We start from the raw sequence: 11,263 nt of genomic DNA, 5'->3' as shown, positions 1-11,263 counted from the left end.
AGCAAGATCTTTTTTTTGTTCATAATTGAAATTTTTAACTTCCCTATTCTCACTGAGGCATAGTAAACACAAGGGGTTGTTTGGAGTAGATAAACATGAAAAGCAGTCAAGGCTATTTAAGGCATGTTAAATTCAAAGAGCAAACTAAAATCTGAAATTCGCAGACACTGTTTGAACAAGTCACGCAATCTTCCTCCCCCACGTAGGGGAGGGAGATTGCATGACAAGCCCAAAGAATGTCTGCGTAGGAGGTTAATTAATTTACGAAATTAAAAAAATTCTGTTTTCCATAATGCTAATGTAACTACTTTTTCACCCACTCACAGTGTGTACAGTAACTATTTCACCAACAACGCAACTGACAAGCACTTTTTGTGGGGCTTACTGACTTGGATCAGTTTGCTTCACAATGTCACTAAAAACAGGCTGGACCAATGTTTTCATTGATACAGGCAATTTAATAAACTCACATATAATGGTACAGTATACCAGGTACATTATATACATATATAATAAAGATTCTCATAATTCTAGCAATGTAAAATACTTGAAGAAAAGACTCTAGACAACAGCAGCTGTTGAAAGTAACATTTCCATTAGTTCACTTTGCATTAAGCCATTCTTGCAATTACTCTTACATTGGCAGTTTCTTATCCGTTCATGTTAACTACAGAACAATCTATTGGTGTGGAAGTAAAAACATGACTGGGGCTAGAAACCCCTTTATCAACTCTGTCATTTTTCTAAATGATCAATCAGAGGTCAAGCTGTCAATAATATTATCGACTTTACTGAACTAAATCTGTTATATAACTGAAAACGTAAGAAAAATAAGAATAAATTAAGTAACACCACACTTCACTAGTCAAATTCTCTTCCTTCACTTTTCAGAAAATCCAGAGAATTTATCACTGACAAATGATTAATGCTGTCTTTAAATGTAAGTTACACTTACAAGAAAGTAACGCGTAGAAATCACAAATACTTCAAAGCATCGTGCAGTTCCAGAAAATATCCACATTGCTCCCACAGAAGGGATTGAAATTTCCTGGGAGGTGGGGCTTTCTGAAATACCAAAAAATTAAAGAAATGTGTGAAGCTTTATTCAAATTTCCAGAGGGGTGGGGCAGGGGAGGGGGTTCTTAGAAAAAATCCCTTCCATAGGGAAAGTATGGATATTTTCTGGAACCACACATTTCATCCCAACAATAACAATCATGCTTAAAACCGATTCCTCTCTGAGAAACTGACATCTTGATTGAAGTCCAGTTCATTTGAGTAAGCAGGTGGTAGTGTTAACAAACACCAATAAGTTCTTTCTTAACATTTTTGCTCACACATTTCGAGTTTGCTGGTTCATTTTAATCAAACAGAACCAGTAGCTCCAGAACAGCATTCCCTCTCAAAATGGCACTGCATTATAATACAGTCATCAATCTTCCCACATATTCCCAAATGCTGCTCACATTATTTCTTAGCTTCAAGTCCTATGATCATGATCAAAATTAAATTCTCTCCACTGAATCACTTTGAATAATTTTATCAACTATCCTTGAATAAATTAGGTTTTAAATGAACAAAGCTGTCCTAAATGGCTAATTCACATGGCCTTTAAGATGTATTTACAACTATACTTACACCATTATTTCTACAGAAGCAATTCTCTGAGTCAGACACTTTTTGGCTAATTTTTTCTTTTTCGTTTTGTGTTAATTTTTTTAGGACTTCAACTTCCCAAGTTAACAGTACTGTTCTATAGAAACTCTGCGTCTTGTATTTTTGGTGCACATTTCCTTAACACAATTATTCTGTTTACTTAAATCTGCGGCAATCATTTTCACATTCCCACATCATGCACATGTACTTGATTTTCGTTTTACCTTATGGTGTCCAGAATGTTCCAAAAAAACTCCTCCACTTTGTTAGATAATTAGGCAACAAGAGTAAGTCACAGTGATTACAATGAAACCTGATAAACTCTGAGCACTTAGTGAATGCAAATTTGCAATGTTTTGTTACTAAAAATCAGAAGTTAGATGACCTTTCAGAAAGCAAAATATACACTGCGAGCTACAGAAGAAACACAAAGATGTTTTTATGAACATTTGTAGAAGGCCTTGTCATAGAAAAAAAAATGGCAACTTAAAAAATTCAAATAAAAGTAAAAATATTAGGTAAATTAAATTTTAAAAAACACCAACCTACATGTATGGTGTTTTAATTTCCTGTCTCTTGAAGGAAATTGATTGGATTTGTTATTTGCAAATAAATCTAGCCTCTGATTAGCCTAACCAGAGCTGAACATAGATCTTAATCTACAGTTGTACATGTATAATAAATAACTTACAATAAATGCTGACCTGTACACGTTTAGGTTTCATAGTATCATTTCTAATCAATTAAAAGTTCAATTTGTAAAGGCAAACTTTATCAAGACTTAAGCATGTGTGCTATAATTATGCTCCAATTGAAATCTTAATCATACAAGTACACTTTAAAAGCTGGTTTTCACTAGCGGTGGAGTCAGAGTTGGAGTTGTAGTCGGAGTCGTAAGAGCGCTTATGACCCAGTGAAAATCGGAGTCGTAAGAGAGTCATAAGCTCGACGGAATCGGAGTCGGAAGAACCCAAACGTTTCCATTTCTTCTGATTCTGTTTACAACTCCATCACTCATGATTGACTGAAAACTAGATTGTCAAAGTAGGAAGCAGAAGTAGAAGAACTAACCAATCGCAAGGCCTGGAATCGAACATTGTGATTGGTTTATTCTTGCCCTTACGCTTCAGACTCCAACAATCTAATTTTCACTAGATCGTAAGTAACGGGGGCATAAGTGGAACGGGTGTTCTGCTTCTGACTCCATGAGTTTGATTTTCACTAGGTCATATCACTCTACACTTCTGATAACGACTGCGACTACAACTCCATCACCAGTGAAATCCAGCCTTCAGAGATTTGGCATTCTTTGTGCCATATATGGACCAAAACCCTATATTGAATAAAAATAATAATTATGGTATTATAATGACATGGAATAACCAGCTACTGGCACTTCTTTTACGGTCATTTAAATTTGATAATATATTTTGAGGGCAGGTGGTACTGACTGATTATATTCTAGAGATATTATTATATACATTTAAAAACCAAGAAAGCTGCGAATGCATCCACAATGAAACAGGCAAATCTACAAGCTTTCAACTTTAGGATATAACACCCTTGGACTTGTAAAGCCCTGAGAAACTGAATTACATTGCAACAGAATGATGCATCATTTCATCTGCTCAAACAAGTTTTGACCATAAGTCTTGGAATGTGTTAAACAACTAAGATTAAAGAAGGTTTTCTAATAAATTGGCCAAGTAATCTGTTATACAAATTTTCAAGAGAGAAGGGAGTTTTCAAAAAGGCACCACTCTATCACTATTTTAAAGATAAAAGAAGCTCTCTGTTACAATCTTGATGTTTCGGGGCACTATACATATATATATATCAAGCTTTAGTGTAAATATCCCTGGCAGAAGCATCAAAAAGAATTTACAGCTGAATTAGTGACCTCCTAACAAAATTTCACTCTTGTTTACTACCCGAATACGATACCAAGAATTCCAATATATAATTATTTTGTTTTAAGAACAACAAATTAATGAAGGTTATTTAAAGATAATACTGACCTTTCATAGAAAAGCTCTGCTGTATGCAGACACAACCACTCTACTGATCTGACACTGTTGTACCACAGAATAAATTTGGTCCAAAAAATAATAATAATAATAATAATAATAATAATAATAATAGGGGCAGTTTCAAGGGGCATGTGCTTTTCATAATAGAGGAACATATTAAATGTATTCCTTTGCTCAGCTGTTTATAATAAAATAAAATTGTCTGCATGTACAATGTTCATGTATGTAGATCTATATATTGTGGGTTGATTAGCAACCGCTAATGTTATCCCTTCTGTTTCTATAGTTTATCACACAATGATAAGCAATCATCGAGAGTTATAAATTTCATCCTCCTGAACTGTAAATCAAACCTGAAGGAATACGTTGTGTCTGATGTTGCTACCGTCTTCTCTTCACTGATGAGGGAGGGTGAGGCGATGATGGCTGTGAAGAACTTGCACTGTTCACTTGCCGTGTCCTCTTCCTCTTCGGCGATGAATCCGGTGTGGATGTGCTTGGTGAATTGCTGGCCAACCCTTGAAGTTTGAGTTTAAGAAGAGCTAAAATCAAGATCACAACCCCTTAGCCATCACCAACACAGTTTAATCCCCCGTATTTCGTAGGTCAAGGTTTGGCAAGTTTATGTTTTTCGACCAAAATATTTTGTGCCTTAAGAGTGGTTTTCATATAAGTGTTGAAAGTAATCAGGCAATTACTTTGGTTTTGGTTTTGGTTTTAGTACAGTCTGAGATTGGCTGAGTGGTCCAATTGCCAAGTAATTGGTTGGGTTTTGGTTTAAAAAGTACTGTGTGCCTTATATATATATATGATGATTGCTATAAATTTACGCATTTTGGATAGAACATGGCCAAAAATGTGTTGGTTAGAAGGGAGAAAAGCAAAGAAACCTCTGAGAGATATTACATGAGTGTTAATCCAAGAGTTCTCTGATTGGTTTTCTTCCCTTCAAAAGAACCAACATTTCAAAAACTCTGATTTGATCTAAAAACAGTGCTGTGGATGAAGAACCTCTCTGTAGATGTGTCACTACAAACTCCAATATATCATTTTCCAAATTTATTATTTATAAATGGTATAAAATAATTTCTCCTTTACCTGTCATGCCTTCGTCAGCCACAGCAGATGATTCAGATGCAGACGAATGAGGCTTGGTACTAGACTCAAATATTTCATCAGGTAAATTGAAATCTGTTTCATCATTTGGAAATGGCACACTCTCAAGATCATCCTGAATGAATCAAATAAAACACAGAGCTTATTTCTGTGTCACAACTTCCATTTCATTAGATAACAAGAGAGATACATTGTGCCTTGGAACTCAGGAGAACATAACTCTTTTTGTTATCAATTCAACACAGCTCTGCAAATTTAACAGTACTTTTTCCTAACATTTATTTACTAGCAGCATAATTTCTCTTTAGAGACTAAATATTTTAAGTGAGCCACACTGAAAATTGTCTCATTCCGTATTTCCCTTCCCGCAGTTCCATTCCGACAATTCCGGTATTGTTTTTAGTACTTAGGTTCCGCTCGGTTATCAAACAAAACATTAGCGGACTTGAAAAATGTTTATATGTGGGAGCGCCCATTTGCCAGTGAGAGAAACTAATCTGAAAAATAAAAAGCAAAACGATACAGAAATACTTTTGAGACAAAGATACTACTTAAAGTGAACTTCTCACATAGTAAGGGTACTTATTTTGACACAAAGTAAAAAAATTCAACAAATAAACGAATTTCGCGATCGATGTGAAGGTAGAATTCTCTGTCGACCCGCGTGAAAACAAAAGAAACAAAAAACCTTTTCAAACTCGACTACTCACCAAAGCTTGAAGATTGTACAGTTCCTGTAAATGTTCCCATATTTGTTTGGACGAAATGTTTCTTTTGCCAGTCGACGTTGCGAATTTATCGTGAATACACGCCATATGAAAATGTCGATTTATCCCTTGAAAATAAACAAAAGAACTCGTTAAAAAATTCGAAATATAAAAGTACCACCTGAAATCAATACTCTGACTCACCTACTGGCTTGTGACCCTTCATGGAATGAAACAAACTGACTTCGAGTTCTGGGGTCCAAACCAAAACTTCTTCTGTAGACGCCATCTTGATTTGGTGTTTCAATACGCATGATCAGTTTTTGCACCTGCTGAAAAATATGCGTAAAATCGCGGGCTCAAATAAAACTTCTGCACTTTGTACTTATGGTCTTTTCTTTAGCACGACTCTGAGAAAATGACCAGGAAAACTATCAAGTCCATCCAAGAACTGGGAGAATTCTTCAAATACGGAGATGCAAGGTCAAACAACGAATTATGGGGCCCATTTAATCGAATTTTCAGAGTCTCAATGAAATCCAGCCGAATGGAAATACCAAAGAAGTTTGAAGCGAAACTGAGCCGGTGGTTTCATCTGCCGGGTGATGAACATGAAGAACAGTCCATCAAGAGAGCAGAGCTTCAAACAGTTGGTTGGTATTCTCAAATTTTATTACTTTAAATTTATCTCTTGAATGTAGCAGCCTGCTTGTTGCTGAGGAGTCTGGACTCTGGCCTGTCAATCAGTCAATCCATCCATCAATCAATCAATCAACCAATCAATAAATCAATCAATCTGTCAGTGTAAAGTAATACTACTACTACATTCAATCATTGATCAATCACTAATTTTATAACAAGAAAATTTCCTGCCAGAAAAAAAAATAGGCCGAAGTTTCATAAGCTTATATCTGCAACTCTCTGGAAACATGCAACCAGTGTAGCTGTATGCGAAATTAAAACAACTTCTGAATTACCTGATGCCCTACTACTTTGAACTGTGCATTCTTAAGAAAAACGTTAGACTTAATTATGATATTTTTTGGGATTACAGTGAGAGTATTTGACAGATGGACATGCAACCAAACTTGTTTCAATGCTGCAAGAGCTCTCAAACCACTCAACAATGGCGAGGCAAAGCCTGTAAGCTGTGTCGAAGTGCCTGTAGGCTCCAAAGTGCCAGACTGTGACTTCTGTACTCCACTGGACTTCACTGCTGCAGGTAAAACTGTTCATGGCACATACCTTGCTCATAAAAAGAGCAATGCATGCAGTGCAGGGCTGTCATTAAGTTTGATTCATCTGTAACCTTGATCTTCACACCTGTAACAAACTTGTTACTTTATGGGTGAATTGTATCAACTACAGGCAAGTTCACCTGTACCATCAAGGGCCTATCAAGCGTGCTCAGCCGTAACAGGTGCTACGGGTTATGGCCCTTATTGACAGCCCCGCAGTGCATATTTAAACTTTTAGACAAGTTAACAGCAATGAAAAGCGTCTAAATTAGTTACAACCTGGTTTTAAAATGTTAACACCCAAGTCGACTCTGGGACAGGACAAAATACTTGACAGTCATCTGAAACAAGTACTTTCACTTGTCTGTCTCTGACAAACTATGGTTTTTCCCTTTATTTGGCTTGGTTTTTGCCATAATTATTAGTCTAGAAGAATCAAAAAGCAAAGGAGCAAGGCAAAAATTTTATTAGAAAACAACAAGAGAGACATAAATTATATGAGAAATTCCATTGTTATATTCCAGCACTCACATGTCATTCTTAGACTTTTGACTGCTACCAGGGGGTTAATCCTTGTACAAATTACTCTGATCTTGTAAAAGGGAAAAGGTTGTCATAAATTGCTACCTTCAATGGGAGAAATCTAACTAGTAACTATCTTTTCAGATCTGTGGGGTCGCTTGGAAAATGACAGTGGTTTGACAGCTTCCAATGTTGCCAAATATGATGGACTACACAGTATGGTTGTGTTTAAAGAACATCCTCCAAGCCATATGGACAGGGTACAAAATCATGTTATTTACAGAGACAGAGGAAAAAAAATAACAAACCATTTTCACTGAATATGCAAACCTTTCCAGAGTAACTGCGGGTTATTTGGTTGGAAGGAGTTTGTTTCATTCAACTCATAATAATCTAGAATCAGAACTAGGATAACACATAAATATTTGAAAAAAATTGAGCACTAGTCCTGGCCGTTTGTCTTTAGTATGAATCCCTATGGACATTTTGTGCCTCTCATGTGGCATTGGCTTTCAGTAACAAATTGAGTTATTTTTTCTTTCAGACACTTAAATAATAAGCAGTTGTTCTATTATGTTCTTACTCAGTTCCCTCTTTGTTCCCTTCACAAATACATGAACAACTTTAAATACCTGGGATATCAGTAGGACATCTGTAGGCAGATGTGAGGTTGGGAGTGTGTGTCTGTGGAGGAGGGGGGGAGGAGGGGGGGAGGGGGTGGGGGAGGGGGTGGGGGAGGGGATGGTGAGTCAAGTGCTGGCCAGGCCAGATGAGTTTGACAAACTGAAATCATGTCTTGTTGTGTAATTTATTTCAGATGAAGTTGTTTGATGTTTTAGAGTTGTGTACCCAGTGGTTTGAAATAACTCATAAAAACAATCCGGAAGCCATCTATCCAATCATGAACTGGAACTGCCGTGCCCGGGCAGGAGCATCACAACACCATGGGCATTCACATATGCTCTTGGCGGAGAATTTCCACTATGGACAGTGGGAGGGTCTACGACAGGCTGCCAAGCTTTATTCTCTAGAAAATCCGGGCTTTAATTACTTTGACGATCTAGTATCAGCCCACAGAAACCTCGGACTTGCAAAAACCTTTGGAGAAGCTTGTGTGTTTGCCCATTTAGCGCCGTTTTGTGGCTATGAGTTCAAGGTGGTCTCATGGAACTATGATGATAATTTCAAGCTGGCAGTTAGTGAAGCAGTCAAAGCTCTCATTCATACATTTGGTTCTGAATGCTTCAACTTGTGCATTCACTTTCCTCCCCTTCAAAATGGAAAACTTAGAGAAATTGCAACAGTGGCAGAAATAAAGAACAGAAGCTTAGAAACAGGAGATGTTGCTATGCCTTTCATGGCTCATCTTGTTGATAGAGGAGGAGTGAAGAGTTCGTCATCTGATGTCTGCGGCATGAGGATTTATGGAAGTGCTATCGTTAACGAAGATCCTTTTTCGATTGCTCAGCAGTTGGGATGGCAAGAATGAACTTACTTGACGCTTTTCATTTCAGTTTTTAACAATGTATCAATAATGTATTGATGCATCAGCCAATCTTTTATCTTTTATGTTGTTTTGCTTTTTGTCATATGAACTTCAAAATTGATCATCTCTCCTCCCATTTAGACCCTGGTTGGGGGGGGGGGGGGGGGAGGGGGAGAGAAACTCCCAAAATAAAAAGGACAAGGGTGCTCATCAGAAATTTGCAAAGAACCCCTAAGAGGTACCAAGATGCTGTTTTGTGGGTGTGGCTTCCAATTGTTTTCATTCCTAAGAGGTACCAATTCTAAAACAACACTGTAACTGACACTGACTTTTTTTAGCTCAATATTACCTTAAAGGTACCATGAAAGCTCCTGCTGTGGACCTTTTGAGGCTGAATATCCTGGGAGGTACCAAACCTGCTTTTTAACCCCTAAAAGGTATGACAAGCACCCCCTTCCTTTTTATGTGGGAAACCCCCCCCCCCCCCTCCCACTGGGATTTAGACTTACCACAAGTCAACCTTCACTGAATCCTTAGCTTATTCATCTCCCTCAAGCAAAGCTAGCAGAGCAAAGATATTTATTTTCAAAAAGGACTTTTAGAAAGTCAACTCCCATTGGGATTTCTGTTAAATTATACATCCCCCAAGATAAATTAATGTCTTTATCCTTGATGAGAAAGTACATGTATTTTTACATACAAATGTTGCAAATAAAACAATATTCTCATTAACTAAGGAATGCATATTTTTAAAGTTCGGGAAAGGACAATGCAACCAATATTTGTCTATACTGTGATTTCTTCATACAATTTCCACTCTTCAAAGAAATCCATCCTACAGTTGTACTAATTATTTTTATGTACAAATTCACGGTTGATTATTTGATTGGTACCTACAGAGAGTTCTGGATCTTAATTCTTTATGCAGCCAGATACCTGTCATGTGTTACAAGGAGATGATCAGTAAATTCCAATATAATATCTTCGACTTATTTTGTCAGATAAAATGTACATGTAGGCATTTTAGTTGATTAATTTACCTTTAAATAATTTACTGTCAAATTGATTTCTTAAGTTTTATCACTAACTTATTTTATGGGGTAACTCTATTTAGAAGTTAATATATAATTTTACCTCGACAATTTCTCATTCTGTAGTTTAATAATAATTTAGGAGTTTGCAGGGGTATGCTTTTTGACAATAATAGTCAAATATAGTATAATTTTAATAGAATCTCAATGTATTTTCGTACACTTACATGTAAGTTGTGTCTTAACATCGTTTTACTGTTAAGCACTGTATAGAGCCCAGAAAAGCTGATTTTAATACAGAAAAATAGCTTGACGTTTGCTCATGTCTTAATCTGAGGGGTGCTAGATCTGGCATTTTGTATATTGTTGGTCAGAGAGATGCTATTTTTATCAGTGGAAATTCAGGGAATTTTGAAAAGTGGTCTGTGGAAACCATGCTTAGGGTTTTGGTCTTGCATGTGGCAGAGAATGTAAACCTCTTGTTGTTCTCTTATATATTTATTTCATCTCCTGTTGGTCACACATGGAACAAGTGAAATTGTTATATATCTTAACTCAAATATGTTTTCTGATTGAAGGAGAACGTGTCACGTGTCTTGGGTCAAAACTCACTAACACACAAGGGCGAACAAAACTCACTAACTCCCTAGGGAAACAACAGTTTGAACTTTGACTCGCACGTGCTCAGGTTGTGCTCCTTGAAACCGCAGCAAATTTGTGAGCCATCCAACCTCAAGCAAATGACTTCTTCGCAGTTTTTTTCTATGTTCGAGTTGGGAGGGATAACAAAACACTTAATGACAGGTCCCACGGGAAACAGTGAGTTTTGTTTCCTTGACCTCAATGTTCCCCTCAGCTTCATCTCGGGGAACATTGAGGGTCTCGAGGAAACAAAACTCACTCCCTTGAGGCCAGTCATTAAGTGCTTAATAATTATAACTCCATTTGATATATGGACTCTAATGCTGAGATGATCAGTTTCATAAAAATCTATTACATTATTGGTTTGTATGGAAAGTATCAATATATTAATTAGGTCTTTAATTCTTCAACAACACATACGTTGTTTTTTTAGCATAATAGTTATGAGCCTTGCATGCCAAATTAAGATGGAACAGGTGGTTGTTTACAGGAGGTGGTCATTTACGAGAGCTTAGACCACATTGGGTCAAAATTTGGCCTCACTGGCATATGGTAACTGCAGAGACTTGCCCCATGTTTTAATGTTTTATTCATGTGAAAAGTCTATTTCGAGAAAGAATCTGGTACTTCCCATTGAGAAATGTCCATCTCTCGTACTACCCAGGAATGCGATAATGTTAATTGTACATCTTGTTATCCAATTTCAGCTCTATTGTCTGTCAAGTGGTTGCTTACAGGAGGTTAAAATCAAAAGTAAATTTCCAACTTTCAGCTCTGAAAGTGGTTGCAATTGCTTAGTAGAAGTTCCAAATATAGTGAGTTGACTAAGAAACTT

General features: G+C 36.8%; 2 protein-coding genes across 3 annotated transcripts; one reads left to right on the top strand and one right to left on the bottom strand.

Annotated features, from left to right (window-relative positions):
• Window positions 1-437: 437 nt before the first annotated feature.
• Window positions 438-5,833, bottom strand: LOC110060958 (MRG/MORF4L-binding protein-like). 2 transcript variants are annotated; one of them, XM_020767767.2, is made up of 4 exons: window positions 5,714-5,833; window positions 5,513-5,637; window positions 4,785-4,917; window positions 438-4,228 (listed from the first exon to the last, which is right to left on the bottom strand). In XM_020767767.2, the coding sequence occupies exons 1-4, from the start codon at window positions 5,796-5,798 to the stop codon at window positions 4,068-4,070; spliced, it is 504 nt and encodes a 167-aa protein (XP_020623426.1). In that variant the 5' UTR covers window positions 5,799-5,833; the 3' UTR covers window positions 438-4,067. The 2 variants fall into 2 exon arrangements, with proteins under 2 accessions (XP_020623426.1, XP_020623427.1); XM_020767768.2 differs by having other exon boundaries at window positions 438-4,204.
• A 45-nt stretch (window positions 5,834-5,878) lies between these two features.
• LOC110060956 (uncharacterized) lies at window positions 5,879-10,099 on the top strand. Its single transcript, XM_020767765.2, has 4 exons — window positions 5,879-6,162; window positions 6,564-6,731; window positions 7,414-7,529; window positions 8,087-10,099. The coding sequence occupies exons 1-4, from the start codon at window positions 5,928-5,930 to the stop codon at window positions 8,756-8,758; spliced, it is 1,191 nt and encodes a 396-aa protein (XP_020623424.2). The 5' UTR covers window positions 5,879-5,927; the 3' UTR covers window positions 8,759-10,099.
• Window positions 10,100-11,263: the final 1,164 nt, after the last annotated feature.

This window comes from Orbicella faveolata, unplaced genomic scaffold, assembly GCF_042242905.1.
Source record: "Orbicella faveolata isolate gen_17 unplaced genomic scaffold, um_ofav_v1 contig_47, whole genome shotgun sequence".
Taxonomy (NCBI): domain Eukaryota; kingdom Metazoa; phylum Cnidaria; class Anthozoa; order Scleractinia; family Merulinidae; genus Orbicella; species Orbicella faveolata.
This window is presented reverse-complemented; position numbering and strand designations above follow the sequence as displayed.

Excerpts from the sequence above, each read along its gene's own strand:
- LOC110060956 (XM_020767765.2), top strand. The coding sequence starts at position 5,928 with ATGACCAGGAAAACTATCAAGTCCATCCAAGAACTGGGAGAATTCTTC. Across the intron at positions 6,163-6,563 it reads AGCAGAGCTTCAAACAGTTG|TGAGAGTATTTGACAGATGG; the intron begins GTTGGTATTCTC and ends TTGGGATTACAG. Across the intron at positions 6,732-7,413 it reads ACTGGACTTCACTGCTGCAG|ATCTGTGGGGTCGCTTGGAA; the intron begins GTAAAACTGTTC and ends CTATCTTTTCAG.
- LOC110060958 (XM_020767767.2), bottom strand. The coding sequence starts at position 5,798 with ATGGCGTCTACAGAAGAAGTTTTGGTTTGGACCCCAGAACTCGAAGTC. Across the intron at positions 5,638-5,713 it reads GAAGGGTCACAAGCCAGTAG|GGATAAATCGACATTTTCAT; the intron begins GTGAGTCAGAGT and ends TTTATTTTCAAG. Across the intron at positions 4,918-5,512 it reads TGTACAATCTTCAAGCTTTG|GATGATCTTGAGAGTGTGCC; the intron begins GTGAGTAGTCGA and ends TGATTCATTCAG.